Source organism: Astatotilapia calliptera, chromosome 5 (genome assembly GCF_964374335.1).
Source record: "Astatotilapia calliptera chromosome 5, fAstCal68.1, whole genome shotgun sequence".
Lineage (NCBI taxonomy): Eukaryota > Metazoa > Chordata > Actinopteri > Cichliformes > Cichlidae > Astatotilapia > Astatotilapia calliptera.
The window spans coordinates 31,932,685-31,956,492 of record NC_137426.1 but is presented as its reverse complement, the minus strand read 5'-3'; the positions used below and the strand labels follow the sequence as shown (position 1 = coordinate 31,956,492).

The window sequence follows — 23,808 nt, the reverse complement described above, 5'->3', positions numbered from 1 at the left end:
AGACAGAGTGGCTCAGTCGGGAGCCTGGGCGTAGATAAATGGGCCAAATTAAACTTAATGGCTTGATTGACAGCTCGAATAGCATTAGCCTCAGCCGAGTGTGAAGAATGGCGTCAGTCAGGAGATTTAAGCAGCTTGCCGTCAAATCTTGAAAGCGTGCTCATGATTTTAACTGTTTGCCATATTTTTCAAACGGAGATCTCCAATTCCTCTATCTGGGTTTACTAGACACCCCCCCCCCCCCTCGCTTCTGCTAAGCCTGATATATATATATATATATGTCACCTGACAGATGGATGTGGACCCAAGTGCTAATGAAGTAGAAAACAAGAAAACCGGCCCCTTTGTGCTCTCCAGTGTCAGGGCCAGCGTGCTGACAGGCCACAGCTGTCCACTGGAGGCCTGTATTAACGCACTGGTCCAGCTTAAATGCTCCTGACAGCTTGGCCTCTCTCTCTACCTGACACTCTTTGTGTCTTTGTTATGGCTAGATGTAGAAACCGGACCTGTGACCAGCTTAGATGGTCTTCTGCTGATTTAGGCCGCAACACTGCTCACGTCTGAACAGACTGATCATTAAATGTCCCTTTGATTCGATCTTTGACATCATCACAGTGTGAGTGCGCAAAATTAACCGACTCTCGTATGCACGGTCAAACTTTGACCTCTAGCATTTGTGTGATTCTGAGCATTTTCCAGCCCTCAGCAGTATTTTGACCAGGCATATTTGCTCCATGCCATCCGGCCATCTGGACCTGTAGAGAGCAGTGACGAGCCAGGCTTCCGTTCCAACAGGAGGATTTAGGTCAGAAATTAATTTGCAATCAGCAGAGGCCCTCATAGGCTGTGTGCTAATACCCACTAGAATCGACTGGCTCCGTAGTGGAGATGAATGAACGTGGCGGTGGGTAAATCGGGTACGCGGAGTTAATAGAAAATATATCAGCAGCATGAAGCTGCTGGGTCTGTGCTGAAGGAGAGAGAGGCTGCTTTGTTTTTCCTCAAGTGCTCACGCATCCTTGCATTTGCACGCACGCATGTGTTTGAGCGACACAGATGCGCATTCACTTAGATAGCTGTTACTTAAGCTAGTGAGTCACTTTGGTGTTTCATATTTATAGCTTCTCCCCTTATCTCGGTGCCTGTACGGTTACGTTAAAAGCGCACATGCACGCAGATCTTTGTGTCTGAGCTCTCCCTCTGCAGCTACACTGACGAGGGACTCGGGTAGTGTCTGCAGGGAGCTGAAACCTGACGTAATGCAGCAGGAATCTCCTTCGCAGCACAGCCAAGTTCCCACTGCAGCCAAGGAGATCACTCTGAAGCGCTGCCTGTGCGTGTGTGTCTGTGTGTGTTTGTGTGTGTCTGTGTATATCAAATGTGTTTGTGTGTGTGCATTTGCTCCAGCCAGCACACACCTTGCACACCAAGGGCTCGGAGCAGGGACTCTCTTTTTCTCATGCAGAGAGAGGGATTGCTTTCAGCTGTTTAATAAGCTGCTTGGTGGGGGGAGTTGGAGTTACAGCATGTTGCCGCAGACATTCAGCATGCCTTTCAATACTGAATGATCGCAGATCGCTTAAAATGGGATTGAAGTCTGTTTGTGTCGCCCCATTAGGCTTGCCACAGATCCCCATTAAGCAGATGTCTCTTTCAAAAGACAACAGTTAGCGAATTTGCAGAGAGAAAGGAAGCTGAGGTTTGGAGATATTTTCATGTTACAGAGCTCCAATTTTTCTTAATGCAAAGCCACTTTGAAACACGCACAGTACTAATAACATCAGCTCTGCTAATTTAGCTTATTTAATATGGGCCTATTTGTCCTATTTTGCTTCTGCTTTTCAACACAGAATCTAATCAACAATCACGCCACAGCCATGGACTGGGCAACAGTCAAAATGTGTGTGTGAGAAAACAGCGTGCAAACCTTCAGTCTGGGTTTCATCCGAAGACACCGTCACAGATGACAGATTCTTTTTCTCTTGTATAACCTGTGCACAGTTATTAGGCATGTCGTATTTTGGGGGATTAATTTGATTATCAGCAACTACAGCGCTCGCGATCAATCCAAAACGTTACATAAAGTCAAACCTGATTATTTAAGACAGTAAAAGTTTTGGCTTTTGTAGAGAATATCTGTGTGTACGTGAATGTTGGGCAGTTATTGGTGTTTAGAATTATTGTGCAACTAAATTACATTTTACAACTACATTCCACAAAGAAAGGACATGAGATTTTGGATATGTTGGATGTGAAATTGTCATATAGCATTGCAATTTTGCGAAAAATGTATCCTCAGAAAATGCATGAGAAAAAAATGAAGTCGACATCAAGCCATCGTGAGCTGGTCCTGATGTTTCCGAAGGAAAAAAGGAAGAAATGGAGATTCTGGATTCATTTATTTGTCGCAAGAAAGCAGCAGCATGGAGAATTTCACCGTTTGATCCAGGAGTCGAAGCTTTCGTGCATATTTCAGGATGTCAGTCTGAGCTCTTGCTGGTAGAGTTGGGACCACATTTGTGGAAGTGGAGAAATACGTTCGGAGAGAAAGAGATCGACCCGGAGCAGCGTCTAGCCATGTGCTTGAGGTAAAATAGTTATTTTACTGTGGAAAAACGTGGTTGGTGTGAACGCCCGCGTTGACTCTAAACTCTAAATTTACAAATAAACATTTAAAACAACATCTGTGACCAGTATAGCACCCCTTTTTTTTCTGTTTTTTTCCAGTCATCAGCCTTCCATTCATAAAGCCTGTCAGTTCTCGATAGGATTTTAGGTGAGGTGAGGCAGGGGACTGTGTCATTATTCTTTCATCTTTTTGCGATGGAGCATTGTCCTCCATAAAAACCACTCTCTTCTTGACAGATTCAGATCTTTTCCTGCACCTGCTTGAAGACGGTGTCTTCTAAAAACTGGCAGTAGTTTGTGAGCTGATTTTGAGGCGATCTTTAATCCAAAAGGTCGATTTTAATGACACCAAGATGTACCAGTACCCTACCTCCACCTTGCTGGCATCTGGCGGAGCTCTGTGCCTGTTACTGATACTGATCTGGCCTTTCAAGAATGATTCTCATTTCTTCAGTCCATAAAACCCTTTACAAAAATCTGTCTTCAGATATTTCTTGGCGCAGTCTTGATATTTTAACTTAACTTGGTCAGTGGTGGGAAGGTTTCAGTCTTGGACATGAACTAGAGCTGACCAATTCACACCACGAGCCACTGCTGTTTATATTGTTAGGATTTGGAAGCTACACATTGAAACTGATGATATAGTCAAAATGCTTACTTGCCTTATAATTGTGCGCACAGCGTTTATGCAACGAGACATAACTGTATATCAGTTTGCGGTAGGAAGACTATGACGATCGTGGCTCAAGAGTTGGGCGTTCGCCTTGTAATCGGAAGGTTGCCGGTTCGAGCCCCGGCTTGGACAGTCTTGGTCGTTGTGTCCTTGGGCAAGACACTTCACCCGTTGCCTACTGGTGGTGGTCAGAGGGCCCGGTGGCGCCAGTGTCCGGCAGCCTCGCCTCTGTCAGTGCGCCCCAGGGCGGCTGTGGCTACAATGTAGCTTGCCATCACCAGTGTGTGAATGTGTGCGTGAATGGGTGGATGACTGGATATGTAGAGCGCTTTGGGGTTCTTAGGGACTAGTAAAGCGCTATATAAATACAGGCCATTTACCATTTACCATGACTTTTCTTGCCCTGACACAGTGGATGTAGTAAGACAGGGAGAGGAAAATCCATTTGATGCAGTCGTTTTGTTGTGTGGATTCTGGGATTTGAGGAGGTGGACAATGGTTCCTGCTTGTTAAGACTATCATTTGCTCTTGCTGTCCGATCTTATTGAGTGGCACACTACACTGTTATTTTTTTATTTTTTTTTTTTGGTTAATAAAAATGGAAATCTAATCCAGCATCATCTGAATAAGAATAAATAAGACGGGTGTTTTAGTTTTCATTGACATATTCTCACACACAGCTGGACTGTAATCTCCAGTATTTCGGCGACGTGCTATGTCTATCACGGACGTGCGGTAGTGTGTGTATTTTATTTTCTCTTAAAATGCGTCAGGATTGGTCACAAATCTGTCCATATTTAACCCTACCTCACGTCTCATTGTAATTCAAAGGCTCTCTTTTGTGTGTTCAACACGACTACAACACGAGGTTAGCAAAATGGCACGCAGCTCATATTTATCCGGCTTAGTGTGGACATAATCTTAAAGACTTACTGCACTAAACCTATTTTTATTAAGCTGTTTATCCCTGCAGTGAGACTATGTGCCTCACCTCGATGCGTGCTGGTTTCAGTATGTATTTGATGTGAAAAATCGTTAATTTGCGTCTTTGACTTGTGGCCGAGGAGCTTTCTTAAATGATGTGTCTGTTGACTGTTTGTAAAGTCATTTACTGACAGTATGTTGCAGGGAGCTTACCTGTGAGAAGGAGCCTAACCACTGTGACCTCTTCTCACACCCACAGCTGGATTCTTTTTGTCTGCGCATTAAAAACTAGACTGCTTCGTGTGTTTTGACTGTCTAATCTTTGGTCTCGTGCAGCTGTACCGTTCACTGATGATGAGAAAGAGCAGCTGAGGAAATTCACCAACCGCTCCTACCTGCTGGACAAGGCGTCTCGTTACCAAGCGTGGCTAAGCCTCGTGGACATCCTGCTGGCTTACACCTACGAAGTGCGCTCGACGGAGGGGGAACACAATGTGAGTGTGTGTGTAGATATGTGTGAAGAGGAAACTCCTCCTGAGCAGCACTTATCCTTGGATAACAAAGCCCTCTATCCTCACATCCTTTAGACCGCCTTCCATTTTGTTCAGAGCCTTAAGAGATTACCAGCAGATCCTAAAGCTCAGTCCAGGTCTCCCTGTGTCACTTCACTAAAGGTAGCTGCTGCAGCAAGGCGAGAGGAACAAATCTGATTGCCTTGTTAAACCATGTGGTAAATATTTGATACAGCCTTAATGTTGAATTAAATCTCAGCTATGAAAACAAAATCTGTCATAGGTGAATATTTTAATTCCACTCGGTATTATAATGTGGAGCCTCCCCCCACTTTATTTCCAATGGTTCGTAGCCTGCTCTTTACAGAACTCTGAGCATCTGCTTCGCTGTGGTGCTTTCACTTTATTTCAGTGGATGTTCTTGTAGCGTTTCCTGTCTGTTATTGCACCGATGACAAGTTTCTCTCTTCTTCCCTGGAGGTGGAAACACCGTGGACTATCAGAAAACTCAGTGGGACTCTGTGCTGGCTGGAGGTGAGTGAATTATAACGCAGCAAGAAGCACTTCAAGAGCGCAAACCTTCACCAAGACAACTCACTCTCTGGCCTGTATTCATTTTTGAGGGAACAGTATTTATTTTGTATGTATTCATTTTATTTTCTTTGTTTGTTTGTTTTCTTTAAATGCACTTTAAGAAGTTTGCAGTGCAGTAAAAACCAGAGCAGGGCTTTTCTTATTTAGCCTGTTGAAACCCATTTCATATATTTGATGAAGTTGGCAGATGTGAAACGTTGAAAATGAGCTCAAAGGTTAATGTGATATGTAGAATCCCCGTATATCATTCTCTATATGCTCTCAATGCAAACAATGGCAGTAGGAATAGCTTTATATAGCTCTATGTAGCGTTATTATCACTTTGACCTTCAGATCACACCTTGACCTTGAAGGAGAGGTCAGAGGTCACGCTCTATATGTTGACGATACCACACCACACTTCTGATTTATAAGGCCTTTTGTCAATTTCCCACCAATAAATCATGAAGTTGACCTTGGAGACCTCGGTTGCTGTAAGCTAAATTTTGTTGGGTTGCTAACATGACTCCACTCTGCACCCCTACAAAGTTGCATCAGAGTTCATTCAAAACCTTTTGAGCTGTCGTGTTCACAGACAGAACGATTGGTTTTGAGATGTATGCGGTGCAACCTTCAACCGACCGCTGGACTCAACCCCAGTACTTTTTTGTTGTGCTAACCGCTGCGCCTCTATGCTACCCACACCCTCGAGAAGCACCGCATGCATTTGTTACACAACGACTGTCTGTAGCAGTAACAGTTGCTTCAAGGTGCTGTATGTTGTAAGTAAAGACCTGACAATAATACAGAGAAAACCCCAATCATCAGACCACCTAAAATGAGCAAGCACTTGGCGACAGTGGAAAGGAAAAACTCCCTTTTAACAGGAAGACACACTAGCAGAACCAGAAGAGGGGCCTGAAAGCTAAAGGCTCTGACTCCCATTCTACTTTAAAACTCAAGTAAGCCCGCAGTCCAAGAACAAAGCGGCAGAAATCATGGCACAACTGTATTTCAGGTTAGGGCTGTTCGATATAACGATATATATATTGGATGACGATATAAAAACGTCTATCGTTTCATTTTACGCTATCGTTTGTTTCGTGGTGTCGCAAAATAAACTATTTACAGCAATATTTTTTCATCGTTCTGATGGTCACTGTAGTGGCTATATTAATTTCTTAAAGTTCTCTCTTTCTCTTATATTTAATATAACCACACTACGGACGGACAAGCGCCTGTTTTTATGCGTTGTCATTAGCAACAACGACGGTAACACCATCGCGTGTCCGCTTGTTTATGTTCCATGTAAACCTTTCACAATAAAGCTCAAGATCCTGTTGAGACTTTTCAAAATAAACTGAATCACGTGAAAGAGCAGATTATTTACGGATGAGAAGTCAAAAAGAGCCGCCAGGTGCTAAAAAAATAAACCTTAGACTCAAACGCTAGAACAGGCTTTTCCCCGCAGCACGCCGTGTAATAAATACTCACAAAGAAAACGGCGGCCTTTACAACTTATGTCTTAAAATGTATTGTTTCATGCATCTGTTAAAACACTCGACTCCAGGTACATGACACGCAGCTGGAAACACTTCCCGCAAGTCGAGCTGCCCGAGATTCACAGAATTTACAGAAAATGTTACATTTTTGTGATTTATATCGTTATCGGGACGACAGATGTCTTATATCGGGATATGAGATTTTGGTCATATCGCACAGCCCTATTTCAGCTGCTATTTGTAGCTGTGTCTTTGACCAGCAGTCCCCAACCTGCATTGGGCCATGGACCGGTTTAATGTCAGACAATATTTTCATAGACCGGTCCTTTAAGGTGTCGTGGATAAATACAGCAAAATAAAATGATACGACCAAGACAAAAACTGTGGTATTTGTAAATATAATAATAAACGTGAATTCACTGTGTAACCGGTCCATGGCACAATAAAGGTTGGGGACCGCTGGTAACTTTTATCAGCAGAGTCCTCCTGAAATGCACCAACCACATTGAGAGTAACATCCTCCTCTCTGCCCCATAATGCTCTCTGGTCGCTATGGTAACGCCATGGTAAGTTAATAATGGCATTGAAGTTTTCTTGCAAACCCTCCTCCTGGAAAGTCAAGTGTTAAGAAAAAAGAAGTGACAGGCCAACCTTGTCTGGCATTTTCTGCAGTCTTTGTAAAACGATTAAATAAATAAATAAAATGCTGTGCCTGTATTGAACCACAGGCTGTTGTTGAAACAACACAATTTGGATATAACTAAGAACGCCATAAATAAATATAAAAGTTTAGCTCCTCTTGTTATCCTCTCAGGCTTGTAGCTCCGCAGCAGCTACTGTCTGGCGGGTAGGCTGGATGTGGTAAAAAGTAATTAGACTCTTGAGGGGAATGTCAAATGCATCTGCGAGTCTGTTGCATATAAAGTTTCACTTTGTGTAAATATATTGATACCCTGGCTGATTTTTCTTTTCTTCTTCTTCTTTTTTTTTTGCCTTTTCCGTTACTGATATTTGCACTGAAGTAAACAGAGCGGGCCCAGGCTCCATCTATCTGTCAAACCAGAGGCATTTACTACAGCAGCAACAGGCGCTCCCAGCTGAAATTCTGAGTGTGTGTGATCTGTCCTCTACTGTCTGCTCTCACAACCTGCCATGAGACCATCGCTTTAGTGTACAGAGGGTGTTTGAACAGCATCAGACACAGGAGTCTAAGTTGTCTAAATTGAAAATCTCCATCCAGTCTGTTGTTTTCTGACAAGTTTGCTCTTCACATTGACACCGCAAAACAGCAGTGAGTGCATGGCAGGGTTTTAATAGCTTTGCAATTTTCATTAGTTTTTATTTTTATTTAGTTTTGACTTCAGATTTTCAATTTTATATCAGTTTTAATTAGTTTTTACCAATTGTTTGCTAGTTTAGTTTGTATTTTTTTTGAAAATCCTTAGTTTCAGTTTAGTTTTGATTAGTTTCAGTTATAGTTTTAGTTGTTTGCAATAATTAAGTGTAACAAAATCCCAGTTTCATCATATCAGTCATTCTCTTCTGCTTATCCTTGGTATGTTGCTATTCCAGCTACCATACCCTGCACCCTGCACAGGTCGCCTGTCTGTCGCAGGGCTAACACGCAGAGACAGACAACTCACATTCCCACCTATGGGTTCTTTAAACAAATAAATAAATAAAGGCAGATGAACAACCATTGATACCAGGCAACTATAAAATGTATATCTTGGCCCCAATGAGACTATTAACTCTTGCAGCACCAGGTGTTTGTAATTTTGGTTCAAGTGAATTGATAAACTTTTTGAAGGCAATTGACTCACACAGTTATGTAGATATCCCCATCCTGTTGTCTCGGGATGCATCACGCTGCCTTGTTAGCGTCTGTTTCTGGGGATGAGGGTTGAGTGTGCTCCCTTACCTTCTCAAGGTAAGCTAGGTTAGCCTTCTTGTGTGAGCTTTTCAAGTGCACTTTAAGGTTTGTGGGATTTTTTTCCCTTTAGAAATGTCCCTCATAATTTGTCTCTTTCCACTACAAGACACTTGCTTTATCCAAAACACAGTCATATTCAAAGTAATCCCAAATTGGACTCTGGCGCTTTCTCCCGACTTTTCCTGACATGATTCTGCGCGTGGACGGAGCAGCGACACAGACGACTCGACTAACGTACTGCCACCTGCTGGCATAATGAGACACGGCAAGAAAAAAAATCTGGAAACTAAACTTCATTTTCACTCTATTGTATGACACGCACACATCAATGAAAACTAAACACATTTTTGCTATAAATTCAGTTAATTTTAGTTAGTTTTGTGAACACTCATTACAGTTTTAGTTAGTTTTGCTTTTTTTATTTTATTTTTATTTCCGTTAACGAAAATGTTTTTTCACTTCTAGTTTTCGGTATTTCGTTAGTTTTCGTTAACGATAATAACCTTGGTGCATGGTCCCTGACAACCCAGCTCGGCCATGTTTGGGCAGAAATTCCATTTGCTGTATTTTGCGTCATGCAGTTACACCACAGTTAGTTATGTTGCTTTCTGGGCTACATTATCATATAAAGTATTTCTGTGAAATTGTGCAAATTCTAGATGTCTTTGTCTGTGTGCAGTTTAGACTTCACAAGTATGATATAGTACAATACTCTGTTAACCACTGATTCTTGATCAGACTGATAAAGTCATTAGAGAAATGCAAAATGGTTTTGACTCATTTGGCTTGTTTAAAGGAACCGGTTCACTGAGAAGTGTGCATAGATTTGCTGAGTAAATCCTGACCTGAAACAGATATGCTTGCTTCAGAGCTTTCACATTTTACTCAGCACTGTTATCCAGATTACACATTAACGCCGCTTCTTGGAACAAGATCAAGTATTTTGTTGTGCAATATATTGTCAAATGGGAAGAGGTGGAAGTGACCAAAAAGCCTCTTCTGTGAGGAGTCATTTTGAAGGTATAGTTATGGGTGCACACAAGTTAGTGTACTCCTAGTGCCTGGATAAATAGGGGAGGTTGTTTCAGGAACGGCATTTGGTGTGAGATCTTTGCTGAATCAAGCATGTGGATCATCTGAAACGAGATTTCAATACCGGATTGGTTGAGGCTTGGTAGGTGCTGCTGGAAACTGTGCTACTGGATGTGGCTGAAGGCAGCCAAGAGGAAATGGGGAAGGCACAGCTAGTTTGGCTTTGACACCTTTTCATAAGTGACCCGCTTTTTCGAAATTTTAAGAAATGAAAGTCAAAAAGCATTTCAGGTCATATTAATAAACTGCTAGTACATACGCCTCCCATGATTATAGGACCAGTTTCTTGTCTGTGTGTTGAACTAGCTTTAGATTAGACACCAGTGCCACGTGAAGGAAGGCGCTTAACAATGACACAGAGAGACTGTGGACATACTTATATTGCTGCATGCAGCTACCTTGTTTCACCTCATCTCATTACTCAACGTGAGACTATTCCTTTGCAGTTTCAGTGATAGGTTTATTCATTCACTGAAATGCAAAGAAACCATTGTGCTGAGATGGCAGAGATCATTCCACGGAAAAGGGAAGTCTACTTACTCTTTTTTTCAGCGCACTTAACATTAGTGTGACTGCAAACAGGCGGCAAATCGTGGTTGTTTGGCTTAGATGTGGGCCGTGCTGAAGTTCATTTGTTTATTACAACATTATTACAACATCGCTAACACAAACCTTGAACTGGCTTCTTATTAACAACCAGCAACTATTTTACTAGTAGAGCCCGTTCAAGGAGACACTAACCAGTGTCTTTGCAGCTGCAGATATGCTTTAAATGCAGATACTCATAACATTACTGTGTTCCAAAGGGGACGTCTAGAAGGATGCACTGCTGTTTCTGAGACTGTTCCTGTTTAAAACATGGCTGTTGTGCATAACGAGAAGATTGCGGGTTGCAGCTTTCTTGCAACAGTTCTTCCAAATAACAGTGACTGAAGTCACTCGCCACAGGAAACTAGAGACAAAAAAAAAGTACAATGGAAACCTGTTCCGTTGACTTTACAAGAACCAGTTTGAATTTTTAGATCATCACAGCGATCAAGTTTTTGGAAAAAGTTGGAATTTTTTTTTTTTTTTTTTTGCATCCGTTTAGGTGTGTTGTTTCAAACTTTGTATGGCTCAAAGTAGGGTTGGGTTTAAACGTTGTTATATGGGGGCGAGAGCTTCATCAGTCAGTGCCCTCAGAAAGACACTCTAGGGGAAATGCCCACTCTCACTCAGCAACACATGAGCCAAGTTTGAAGTAGATTGAATAAATGTTTGTCGAGACTGGTAAATTATTAGTTAGATTACCAACAGTTGTTATTGTGTTAGCTTTGTTTGGCATTTTGGTTTGAATAAAGCGATATCCATCCATCCATTCACTTCCGTTTGTCCTTTTCAGGGTCGCGGGGGGGTGCTGGAGCCTATCCCAGCTGTCATAGGGCGAGAGGCGGGGTACACCCACATTCACACCTATGGGCAATTTAGATTTTTCAATTAACCTATCCCCCGTAAAGTGATATCGATTCAGTAAATCCTGAATCGATTTTTTTTACAAATGTATTTTGCCAGAAACACCAGAATCTCAGGTTAAACTCACAAAAAGACATAAAAATGGACACAAAAAGCCCCACGGCATGTACATGGACATGCCGTCAGGGCTGAAAGGTTGTCTCTCTCCAACCAAAATTGACTGAACCAGCAGCAAAAGAAAATCAAAACTGCGCTTCACATTCGAGAAACATCTTCATTAGTTCCCTCTTACTTTTGCTGTTTTGTTTCCACCATGATAAAATCACACTTCCTGCACAGCTCTCTCTGTACGTCAAGAGCAGTTTCTAATCAAAAATCTGTTTTCTGCATTATTTGCTTATTACGCACCAGTCTACCGTTGTGTGCAGCTATGTTGGCCGCACCATTTTGTTTTTTTACAAAATTACTCCTTAAAAGAGAACAATTTCTGCTGTTCAATACTGAAGAAATTTAAACTTTTTAAAATTCTGCCAAATTACAAAACACTTGGCTGTGTCTCTAATAAACCTTTGTAACTTTGCTCTGCTCCATTTCAGCAGCATCAGGTAATGTTGATTCATGGTTTTTGATCTACTGCAGAATATTTTTAAGGTGGTTATCTGCTATAAAAAGCCAGGCCAGGAAAATCTCCTTCATGTTTTATCCTCAGTTACTTTGACACAAAGACATCTGCTGTGATGCTCACACCTCTGATGAAGTCTCACAGTGTCAGCTTTGTTTTTATACATAGATATAAAAATATGGATATGTAGTGAGAAATGATCAGAATTATTATATTTCTGACTGTCTGAGTCAAAACTGAAACGAATCAAATCGGGACCTTGTGAATCAGAATTGAGTTTTAGAAATCGGTGGTAATATCCAGCCTTACTAAATACCCACAAGCCACTTCTTATTGTTGCCACAGAGAGTAAATTTAAAAGTTTGTCATTACATTTGAGAACAAAACAACAACACCAAAGAGGTATATAATATAAGTTCTACACAGCCAGGTTTTCTTTGCATTAGCTGGTTTGACAAATCCTAAAACCCCAGGTGGAGATAAATGGTACCACAACAGTGGCTATCAATGTTAAGTCTGGCTCCTTGGTTCTGGCTCTGTGTGCACTCACATAAAAAAAATAACTCTTCCTCTATATAAAAATGGTCCCTATAATTGCAGCCCACTCAGACAAGTTATGATGATGTATGATCATATGACAATGATAAGAAAATGGTGATTGAAAATCTCTAAAGAATGTAAAAAGTATAATGGAAAAATACACTGCAGTTCCAGCAGATTAGAGTACGTTTATGCTGTCCCACAACAATGTGACACTTCACTCAGTATTTTTTAGTAAGATATGGCTTAACAGCTTGCACATATAAAACACATTCCCCCTGCAGATAATCTGTAACACACTTAAAACCTGCTGTAAATAAAAGAATCTGTGACAACGGGATACTTTTAAGACGGTTTTAACTAAAACTCAGAACATAACCTGGTCCCGACCTGGTTATATCCTCACCGTGGTGATTTAACCAGATGAATAGAGAGCCATTCTATTAACAGACTCAGCGTAGCTCACAAAAAACTTAATCTGACCTCACAGTACACCCCTCAGGGCAAAGTGAATAGCATATTTTAGTTTCTGTCCACCATTAACAGGACACATGACTAGATTTAAAGACGGGACTCTGTTTCTTGCTGAAACGTTGTTGAAGTCCACACTAAATTGTAGTTGGTTTGTACTTTGGATTAGAGGTGGGCGATATATCAAAAATACTCGATGTATCACAGGTTTTTCCACATATGATGGTCAAAATGGCTTTACCGTAACCATCGAGTATAAATTGCCATGGCAGTATTAAGTAGAGATGGACCGATCCGATATTACGTATCGGTATCGGTCCGATACTGACCTAAATTACTGGATCGGATATCGGAGAAAAATAAAAAATGTAATCCGATCCATTAAATATCACGAAAGCACCTCACAAAACTTGCAACACGCCGTAACTCACCTCAGAACGTTAGCACGTCGGAGCAGTATGCATCACGTGATAGAGCGGCTGTGGCATGCGGGACCTGTCGGTGGTCTGGATAGCATTTGGAGCTTCGCTAGCAACCCGGCATTTCATCTCCGACAAAGTTATCCCGAGAGAAGTAAAGCAAGTGTGTAAGTCCATCTCTGAATGTTTGTAAAGCATTCCTGCGTTAAGCTTAACAAACGATATATGGAGCGACTGCCTCTTCTGGCTGCTACTTCAATCATGAAACTGCTTAATGATCAGCTGATCGGCTTTTCTGTCGCGAGTCCGTCTCTCTAGTTTGTTTTTGGCCCACTTTGCACCAGAAAGAGGAAACCAGCGGCTGAACAACAGCAGCACGTTTAAGCTTGATAAGCTGTTGTTACAATTTATTTAATATTACTTTCTACTCGAGGATCTTTTTCTACGTAGCTGACGGCTGGTAACTGTGCAGGGGCGGATCTAGCAAAGTTTAGCCAGGGGGGCCGATAGGGCATGAACAGGGAAAAGGGGGCACAAAGACATACTTTTCTTTCTTATTCTCATTTAAAATGTCTAGCTTTTAATAAATAATTATATATAGTAACTATTAAGTCTAATATACCCTAGTAAGCTATAGTACTTTTTCCTTTGGGAAGGTACCATCTGTGCAGTCTGCAATTTTGTTGAAGAAAGATGTTGAATCTATTTAATATTTCTTGAAAAAGAATTGATTTCTGTGCATTTTTTTTTTCACAATGCATCAAATTAAGGTTGATCACGTCGATTAAGCATCATGAGGGGTGGTTCCCTATTTTTTATTTATTTATTTTTGTTGTTGCTGGGAGTTGGAACCCTATTAGTTAGGTTGCTTAATATTTACGCTAAGTACTCTTTAAAATACCAGAATAGGGAGGATGGTGTAGGTCTAAGTTTATTAGATTGATCAGTATTGCTGAACTATGAAATTTTTTTTTTTTTGCATACAGGTATAACAGAATAGCTTTAGTGTAGTTGTTGTTTTAAACTTGAGTATGAACTTATACAAAATGCAGCAAGATATTTAAAAAACAGTTTTGTTGATTAAAAAAACACTATATCGGATTGATATCGGTATCGGCAGATATCCAAATTTATGGTATCGGTATCGGACATAAAAAAGTGGTATCTGCCATCTCTAGTATTAAGCTGTCTCCATGTAATTCACTGTGAGGTTTTATTTTCTCCCACATTAATGCATCATTAATCACCCCCTCCCAACTGGAAAATTTCTACCTGGCACACTGCGCTGAGCATATATATATATATATATATATATATATATATATATATATATATATATATATATATATATATATATATATATATATATATATATATATATATATATATATATATATATATATATATATATATATATATATATATATATATGACCAGATTGGGAGGTTATTTAAACATGTTGTGATATATTTCGTGTATCGCGATATAGCCAAAAAAATATCATCATATTAGATTTTCCTCATATCGTCCAGCTGCTCTTTGGATTATTTTCTTTTGAGCTCTTAAAATTTTTCCACCACTAATCAACAATCAGAACTCCTAAATTGTCACTTACATTGCCAATGGAGGGAAGAAAAATGCAACTTTATTTTAAAGTTACAGAGTGGAAGGATGTTATCTCAGTTGTCCAACACTACAGAGATAAAGTCACATTTTTGAGGAGGTGCACATCTGCTCCACTGTTATCCCTTCACACACAGCTATAAATCAAGCTTAAACCTCGACTGACAGTTGCTGCTACACACCCCGAGAGCTGCTCAGTCATTGTTATTGCGCATAGGGCCTGTGGGTTGTTCTTGCCAGTTGTCTCGCACTTAGGGCAACATGCTTCTATCCTACATCTGCCAAAACAGATGATTCACTTGAATATACGATCCTTCATTAACGCTAGGGACACACTACACTGCACATGTGGTTAAAGGGTCCCAGAGGGCATTTGACTGTTTAGTGAGTGACGGGATCCCAGAGCGTCCTCATTAGGCTTCAGGCACGCACACATGATTACCACTTGTGATCAAAATGCAGTTCTAAACAAGTCTTGTGGGGGTTCTTGGAGGCGTTTGGGAGCCTAGACCTAGACCATGGTTTGAGAGGAAGTAGTTTCCCTGTTGTGCTGACAGGGAAGCACAGAACAGTCTTCACCTGCACGACAGCCCTTTGCTGCTCGTCAGTCAGTCAGTAGAGCTGTCAGCTCCCATTGAGGGGCCACCTCACTCAGTCTCCCTCTCCTCCACCACTTCCTCGCTCTGTTCTGCTCTACAATGGATTCCTCTCCGTTAGAGCTGGGCGATATGAGATTTTTTCATATCACGATATGTTTTTTTCATTTCAGGCGATAACGATATCTATCACGATATAAGCCAAATAACTATATTTGTAAGATTTAAATGTGCCGTTGCTCACAAGTAAAATGTGAAATAGTCAGCAGCTTGTTTTTATTTAAATATTTATTTCCCATAATAAGTTCAACAGGGTAGATGTACTTAAGGAACATGAGACTTTTTCAGATAAATAAAGGCAAATATTGCAAACTACACAAAAGGCAGCCACTAAAGCGTTTAAGTTTCAAAATAGAACAAACGAAACAGACTAAATTGTCAATTCCACTTAGAAACAAAGTATTAATTCTAAAAATAAATCTTAGTTTGTTTTACAGAAGAACAGACAAAACTGACTAACTTTTGTCAATATCAAATAAACTGAGAACAAAAAGGAAATTCTCAATCTCTCCTTGTTGTATAGCTTAGCTTTTCAAACAGTTTTAACAGTTACTTTAGTCTGACAAAAGCCGAATGACGAATTAGCGCTTCCAGTCAGAGATTGAGGCTACGTCCACACGTACACGGGTATTTTTGAAAACTGAGATTTTCCGTTTTCGTTTTAAAAAATAATCCCGTCCACACATAAAGGCAGAAATGAAGGAAAACGCTGCTATGAACATGCCAAAGCAGCAGGTGGCGCTAGATTCCTAACCGTGCAGAAATGTTGGCCAATCAGAAGTCTAGAAGCCTCGGTGGGAAAAAGTAAACAAAGCTGGGGCATAGAAGCAGAACCGAGTCGTATGTGTGGACGGACAGTAACTGTGTGTATATGTAAGCATTTAAACACTGCAGAGAGTAGAATTAACAGTATTGTAGAAATTCATTTCACCGAAACAATAACGTGGCGCACAGTGTGACGCATGCACCAGTTTATTGTATTTCCAGACTTGCTTTCGGCACAATTTACAGTGCACGCTACTCTGTTTTTTGTCAGACTTGAAATAGCCGAAATACCTTCACACTACGGAACTTCTATGGCTCTTCCGTTCGACAATCTCTCCGGCATTGGAACCATCATCTGTTTTCTCTTCGGTCACGCTCGGTTGATTTTTCTAGTCGGCACATTCATTTCCTCCATTACGCGCTGGCTCCATTACCCGCTGGCTGCTTCCCAAACAAACACACGTGCGGCTTGGCACTTGTGCTGTACGTAACAAGTCACGCGACGTGACGCTGCGGCTGTGATTGGTTCGGCTCTGCGCTACTGAATTTGGATTGGCTGACCTTTTTTTTTTTTTTTTTTTTTTTTTTTTTTTAAGAGGACAAGAGCAGCGAGGTCTATCGCGATAGCTTAATTTCTCTATCGAGTAAAAGTTATATCGCGATACATATTGTTATCGTTCTATCGCCCAGCTCTACTCTCCGTCTCTGACTGCCTGTCTATCTGTCTGTCACTGCTGATACAGCTCTGCTGCCTCACTCCATTCTGCTGTCTGCTATCTTTTTTTAATGCTCTGACTTGACTCGCTCTCTCTTTCCTCGCTTATGCCAAACATTCCTCTTTCCCTGCCACCTTATCCCACCTCCCCACCCCCCATCTGCTGCCTGTTTATTTGTCCTCAGTCGACTGTGCTGGTGTGACTGTGAGTCCCCCCCCCCCCCCCCCCGCGGCTGCAGCAGACCTTATTTACACTCTTGCTAAACAAGCCCAAGGGAAAGCATGATCCCCAATGACATGCACTTGCAAGCTTGCAATACATCCTTAACAAGCCACAAAGAAAAAAAACGAGGGAATTTGAGGGTGGGGGGGGATAAAAATCTCTCGTTCTGTCTCCAGGCCATGTCCATTAGTGCAGAGAACATCAGAGAGTGATAGCAGTGATTAAAGAGAGGCAGCAATTAACAGTCCAGGGCTGTGGAGGTGTTTAAGAGTTGCAAGCCTCTATTTTGCCAGCTCTATAAATGAGTAGTTGTTAGGAGTAATTACAGAACCATCAACTGCAGTTCTCACCAACAAGGGCCAGTGTTCAGTCTAAGAATAAGAGGGGATGGAAAAACCTCAAGCTCTTTCAGCCAATTGCATCTTTGTTTCCCTTTCTGTGCTCTGGCTCTGTGCAGGATACTCTTACAAATGTCTTGTTCTCTTTCCTGCAGACATACAGCTCCCTGCAAGAGGTCCTGGTGTCATTTGGACGGAGGGTTTTGTGCTACCCGCTCTACAGACACTTTTCGTTGGTCTCTCTTGCGATTCATGACACGGCTAAAATTCTGCATTCAGGTGAGACACGCTTACCAGACCTACACCGGCAACACGCACACATATGCACAAAAGCTCATAAAGACCATTATTACCTCTGCAGACTGGTAGTGACCCTTTGACATCTGCCACATGATCTGCAGTGTTCTTTGTGGGTTTTGTGGTTTTGAGTTAAAACTAGAAGCTAAATCAACTCTAATTTCTTTCCACTGTGAACACGGGATCTTGGCTAATTAGTGTTAATTGATTCTGCCCACCCCGTGGTTTCTGCAGAGCAGCGCTTTCATATGTAAATGGGTTTTAGCGTGTGCAGTCAGAGTCTGCTGCGCGTCCGTAGCCTGTAGGATGCTGCTCGATCGAGAGTGCGTGCTGCTGAAAAGGCAGCCTGATAGCCAGCATGATAGCCTGATAGCGTGCTTTGCATGGAGTATTGTTTAGCAGAAGCAGCCTGCCACTGATGGAAAGTAGCCCATGAGAAGACAGCAGCGAGTGTTTGAAAATGATATTCCTCCAGCTACGCGAGAGAGCGAGAGTGGCCGGGCTCCCACCCCCTCAGGGAGCGAAATGTGGATTAGAGGAAAACGGACTGTTGACTTTGATATCTCAAAGCTGCACGTAATCTTTAAATCAAAAGCCCCCGCAGACAGCTGAGAGTCAGCAGTGTAAACATACTCAGGATGTGTGAGGGCTAAGATTATCCAGCTTGTGATGATTTTAACACTAGCAAACGACAGAAAATTAAAGGCCTTTTAAGCCCCAGATTAGCATTTCCTCGCCTCATTAAGTAGGAAGATGAGTTGATCAGGAGAGCCAGGGAAACAGCAGTTAGACTCGCTCTTTCCTTTCTGTCTTTTACCTCAGAGCAGAGATTTCTCTTGTTGAGCCCAAACCTGGAAATTGTTCCATCTCCTTACACCTGAAAGAACATCTTATTCCAACTCCACTCTGTGCATAATAAGAAGCCAAAGCGTCTGTTTATTTGTTTAAATTTAGAGGGGGGAGGGATGGGACTTAATTTTTTAATATGCAATAATGTTCCCTCCCGGCTCATAACCTTCATTATTTACAAGAATTATGAAGAATAAGTAAAAGGGCTTCTCCTTAATCAACTGTAACACTACAGTAATTCGTTCTGTTGCATGTGTGAGGCTGCCTTTCCTCCCAGCATTACTTTAGACACTAATTAATTTGTCAGGATAAGGCGAATGGAAATGCACGTTCCATTTTCGAGGTACTTCATTTAACTGTCTGTACAAGCAAACATTCATATTAGCAAAACAAACCCATTAATGGCAGCGAGCAGATTAAGGCCTCAGAGGAAGTGTTATCCAGGGGTAAATATTTAAACAACCTTCTGGCAGTTTGGTGAGCATTCTCAAGGAGCTCCTCCACCTGCTTCCTAAGAGGCTGTAACTAAAGAGCCACCGGGCAGGTATAGAAGAGCAGAAAGCCAGTCGGAGTTAGGAAGTGTCGAGGTGGGCACCACTGTCGTGCTGCTGTCGTGATCAAACAGAAAGGGCGGTACAGGAAATGTCAGATGTGTCCTTCGATAAAGGTCCGCCATGTTCCTGTGTTGTTCATTCACAACAGCACCTTTACAGCCAACGTTTCTTTGGAATTTCTTGGGAAAGTTTTACATTTGTGGAAGTCAAGTTTTAGGTCGAGTAAGGCGCTCTGGTCTGAGTAATGAAATTTTACATTCAGGCCAGGGTGATATTTTATTGGATGAGATTCAGGCTATGTCCACACCAACGCATTGTTTTCTCTCCGTTTTGGCCTCCCGTCCACACTGAGACGGCGTTTTCCCCAAGGAAACACGCAGCGTTTTGAAAACGCTCTCAAAAACGAATACATTTCAAAACGGAGCTGTTCCATTGCAGTGCGGACACTCGAAAACGCAGACTTGCTAAAACGATGACGCATTTTAGTCATGTGATGCAGTCATGTGACCAAATAAACAAAGATAGCGGAGTGCATTATACAGCAGTTGTTTTGATTGCTCTCAATTTTGATGAATATCCGTTTGTACATGCTCCAGATAGCTTTTCTTCAAATTCTTTAATTCTCACTCGCTTTTGCGCACGGATGTTTCAATGTGGACGCACAACTCTGTAAAACCGACTGAAAACGCCAGTGTGGACACGGAGCGTAGTGTGGACGTAGCCACAAGAAGTGGATATCCACATGTGTCTGTGGGGGTGGGAGGAAAAGTGCCATCAGGGATGAATTGTCCCAGCACATTAGACCTGCCACAGGATGAAGCCTTTCAAGCATATCATCATTAGTGGTAAATCTGACAAAGGCAGAATGCTTCCGGCTGCTTTTGCTGCTTTTCCTGTTGCCTCTGCTCTTACTCTGAAAAGTTAAAAGCAAAAAAGATATAATTTAAATGTTATTGATATGAGCTAAAGAACCTTTAGTAGATTTCCTTTTCCCCAAGTTACTCATGATGGCAGGTCTGTCAAACAGAGAAAGTATTTACCCCCTTCCTCATCATTATTATTATTATTTATTTATTTATCTTGTCACACTTGCATTTTTCATATAATTAAACAAATTTTCATATTTGACAAAGATTCCCTGAGTAATTACAAATGCAGTGTTTAAATGTTGACTTGATTCAGGGAAAAATTATTTGAACCCCTGCTGATTCTGTAAGTTTGCCCACTGACAAAGAAATGGTCATTCTATCATTTTAATGGTTGGTTTATTTGAACATTGAGAGACAGAACAATAACAAAAAAATCCAGAAAAATGCATTTCAGAAAGTTATAAATGAATTCGCATTTTCATCAATCAGTAGGACTTCTAGCCCCCAGGTCTATCTTATACAGGCAACGAGCTGCGATTGGGAGCCTTCACAACTTGTTATGCGTATAAAAGAATGCTGCCCATTGGAGCAATTAATTTCTCCACCATGGCCAAGACCAAAGAGTTTTCCAAGGATATGAGGGACAAGATTGTGGACCTACACAAGGCTGGAATGGGCTACAAGACCATCACCAAGCAGCTGGGTGAGAAGGTGACAACAGTTGGTGCAATTTCTTTCATGAAAATGTGACTTAATTTATAACTTTCTGAAATGCGTTTTTCAGGATTTTTTTGTTATTGTTCTGTCTCTCACTGTTCAAACCCAAAAAACTTAAGCAAGTGTTAAAATGATTTTTTTCCTCTGACTGTATAAAGGGAAACCTATGTCCAAATCTACCTGGCTCTATTTAGGGAGCAAGTAATTACCTCCCTTGTTAAGTCATTTTACTTTTTCACAGCACAGTAAAATATCCACCTGCATAAGGGACCACTGGATGGCTTTTTAGTGTGAAAATTGCTGAGAAGGAGGGAATACTTGTTGGACTTTCCCAGCGGAAAATACACTGGGAACCATTGTGTTGCAAAGTTAAAATGTTTAATGTAATGAGTGTTTGTTCCAAGCCACAGGTCTGAGTCTTTCGACACAGTCTAGTTTTTCAACTTTCGTACTGGCTATGACATCCTCTGTAGCTGCCATACGACACCAGAGTAAGGTGGTTAAGCTAAGGTGCTGCACCAATTTGCCACTGACTTTTGACATTAGTGCTTCTTTATAATGCAAAAAAACAAAACAAAACTGAGACATGGTGCTGAAATTGCACTCATTTTCCTTTAGATATGAAGCTGCTTTGTTTTTAGTTGAAGACAAGGTGGCGAGGACCATTTTTAGGTTATCATGCAGTGGTTTTACTGGTCTTTGTGAAGTTTTACTCAACATGTTTTAAGCAATAAATTAAAAAAAAATGCTGTGGGCTGTCAGTGTCCTTCAAGATATTTGAAAATAAGAATACTTTAAATTCCTCATCAGAAAAGGCTGTGACAAAGATGGCTGAGGTTGTGTTTCTCACATACATCATTAAGTGTTTATGTAAAAAACATAAAAACTGTTTAAAAAAAAAAAAAAAGATTACTTTGCTGCTGCAGTGTCTAGAAAACACAGCAGGCTTTTGTTTTTGGTCCACTTCACACCCACCACCACACTGCATGCCTGCCCAGTCTGCAGCCATGAAGGAATTACTGCTCTACGTTTTGAATGCGTCCCCCTCCCCACTCATTGGATAACCCAATGATACCTAATTGAAATGCCTCGCTCACTTGTGCTAAACCCTTCACCAACAATCAGTATGTTAAACTCAACCTTTGCTCCAGTTTTCTCCAAACAACTTAGAAAGCTTCTCTCTGGAAAAAAAAATCAAATCTTGGAAGCAAGACCTTTTTTTTTTTTGCTTCACACAATCCAAGCCTTGATTTTTTTTTTTTCTTTAAAAAAGAAAAAAAAATTCTTTTATGTTTTTTCCTTAGGCCACAGTTCCCTGTATACAATGCCATGCTTTAAATGAGGACCAAATGTTTGTTCAAGGTTTTCCTCGCTGTGAGTACGCTGTTTATTTTGATTGGTCTGGAATGTCTCTGGACAACGCCAACAAGCTCTCTGGAGGTGGAGAGGAGCATTTTCTCTTGCCCTCAGCGGATTGTTGGCCACATCATATGGCTATTTATATGCCTGATTGAAGGATAAGTGCTGCAGCACTAGCTATGTGCTTCAGGAGAAAATTCCTTTCAGAATAACACACGTATTCAGTGTATCGTCTTGATGCATGCTCAATCATGCAGGTAATTAAATCCAAAAATTTGGTTCTGTTCATCTGGATGTTTTCAGTGGGAGAAACATTTCGTCACTCGTCCGTGCAACTTCTTCAGTCTCAGCTGACTGCAGGTTTCCCCAACCTTATAAGCAGTATCTTTGCACAATGACTGAAACCAGTCCACTGAATAAACAATGGGCTGTGAGGTCAGGATCCAGGAGAGAAGGACAACTGCTGCCTAAGCGAAAACCCTTAGTGATTCCCTATGTGTCAGGAGTATCGGAACAGTTGAGACGCATTTTCTCCAAAGACTGCGTGGCTTTCAAACGCCAAAACACACTCCGCCAAAAATGGTCCATGCCAATGATCCCTTGACACAAACAGAGCAATGTAGGTACTGTTAAGTGCCAGGAGGATTGCCATGACTTATACATTGGGGAAACCAAACAACGTCTGGACACATCCTGGACAGGGAGGAACGCTGGTTTGAGCGGGGAGTCAAGGAGGCCATTTACGTGAAAAGGGAAAGACCGTCTCTGAATCGAGGAGGGGGCCTAAAGGTACGTCTTTTTCTATCAGCTCACTGTGGATGGTACTCATGGTCTTTGATCAGTGGTTGTTAATCAACGGCCATGGCAATTTGCAAAATAAGGAAGGAATCAAGGAACTGACCTCACATCCCATTGTTCCTTCAGTGGTGCTAGTTTCAGTCATTATGCAATGGACTGTTTGTAAGGTTGGGGAAACCTGCAGTCAGCTGAGACTGAAGAAGTCACTTGTTAGAGTGACGAAACGTTTCTCCCACTGAAAACTCTACGTCCAGATGAACCACTGTGGTTCTGTGTGTGATGCAGTTGGGGTGTTGAAAGAGGAAATGGTTTTTCTAAAACAATTTCAAAACACACTGTCAAAAATGTCAATAAGGACTGAACGTACAGATTCTTTAGTAGATAGTTTGACAGTAGACATTTTCTGTCACCATCTGTATGTTTTATCATTTGCATTAAATAAAGCACATGGTATCCTATTGGCTTAACATTAACAAATGAACACTTAAAAAGTTTATATTAAATTTAAATAACACGTTTAATGTGTTGTGGCAATAGTTATACAGTTAAGTGTATGAAGGCAAATAAAGAGCTATGAGGTGCTGCTATTCTTAGACATCAACTGCATATTGGGACTTTGCAGCTTACACAGCTCTGGTGGCTTCCTGGTGGATATTTCTGGTGGCTGTAAACATACATCTTCTGTGCTCTTGCTTTGATAGATG

The 23,808-nt window shown here is 41.3% G+C and overlaps 1 protein-coding gene across 5 annotated transcripts in view; it reads left to right on the top strand.

Annotated features, from left to right (window-relative positions):
* Positions 1–23,808, top strand: part of shq1 (SHQ1, H/ACA ribonucleoprotein assembly factor) — a 47,234-nt gene that overhangs the window by 10,067 nt on the left and 13,359 nt on the right. For 4 of the 5 annotated variants that reach the window (XM_026168910.2, XM_080302101.1, XM_026168909.2 and 1 more), the window contains exons 8-11: positions 4,562–4,719; positions 4,813–4,899; positions 5,218–5,271; positions 17,817–17,940. In XM_026168910.2, the coding sequence (XP_026024695.1) occupies positions 4,562–4,719; positions 4,813–4,899; positions 5,218–5,271; positions 17,817–17,940 (423 nt within the window). The remainder of the gene's footprint in view (positions 1–4,561; positions 4,720–4,812; positions 4,900–5,217; positions 5,272–17,816; positions 17,941–23,808) is intronic. The other variant, XM_080302102.1, reaches the window with a different exon arrangement.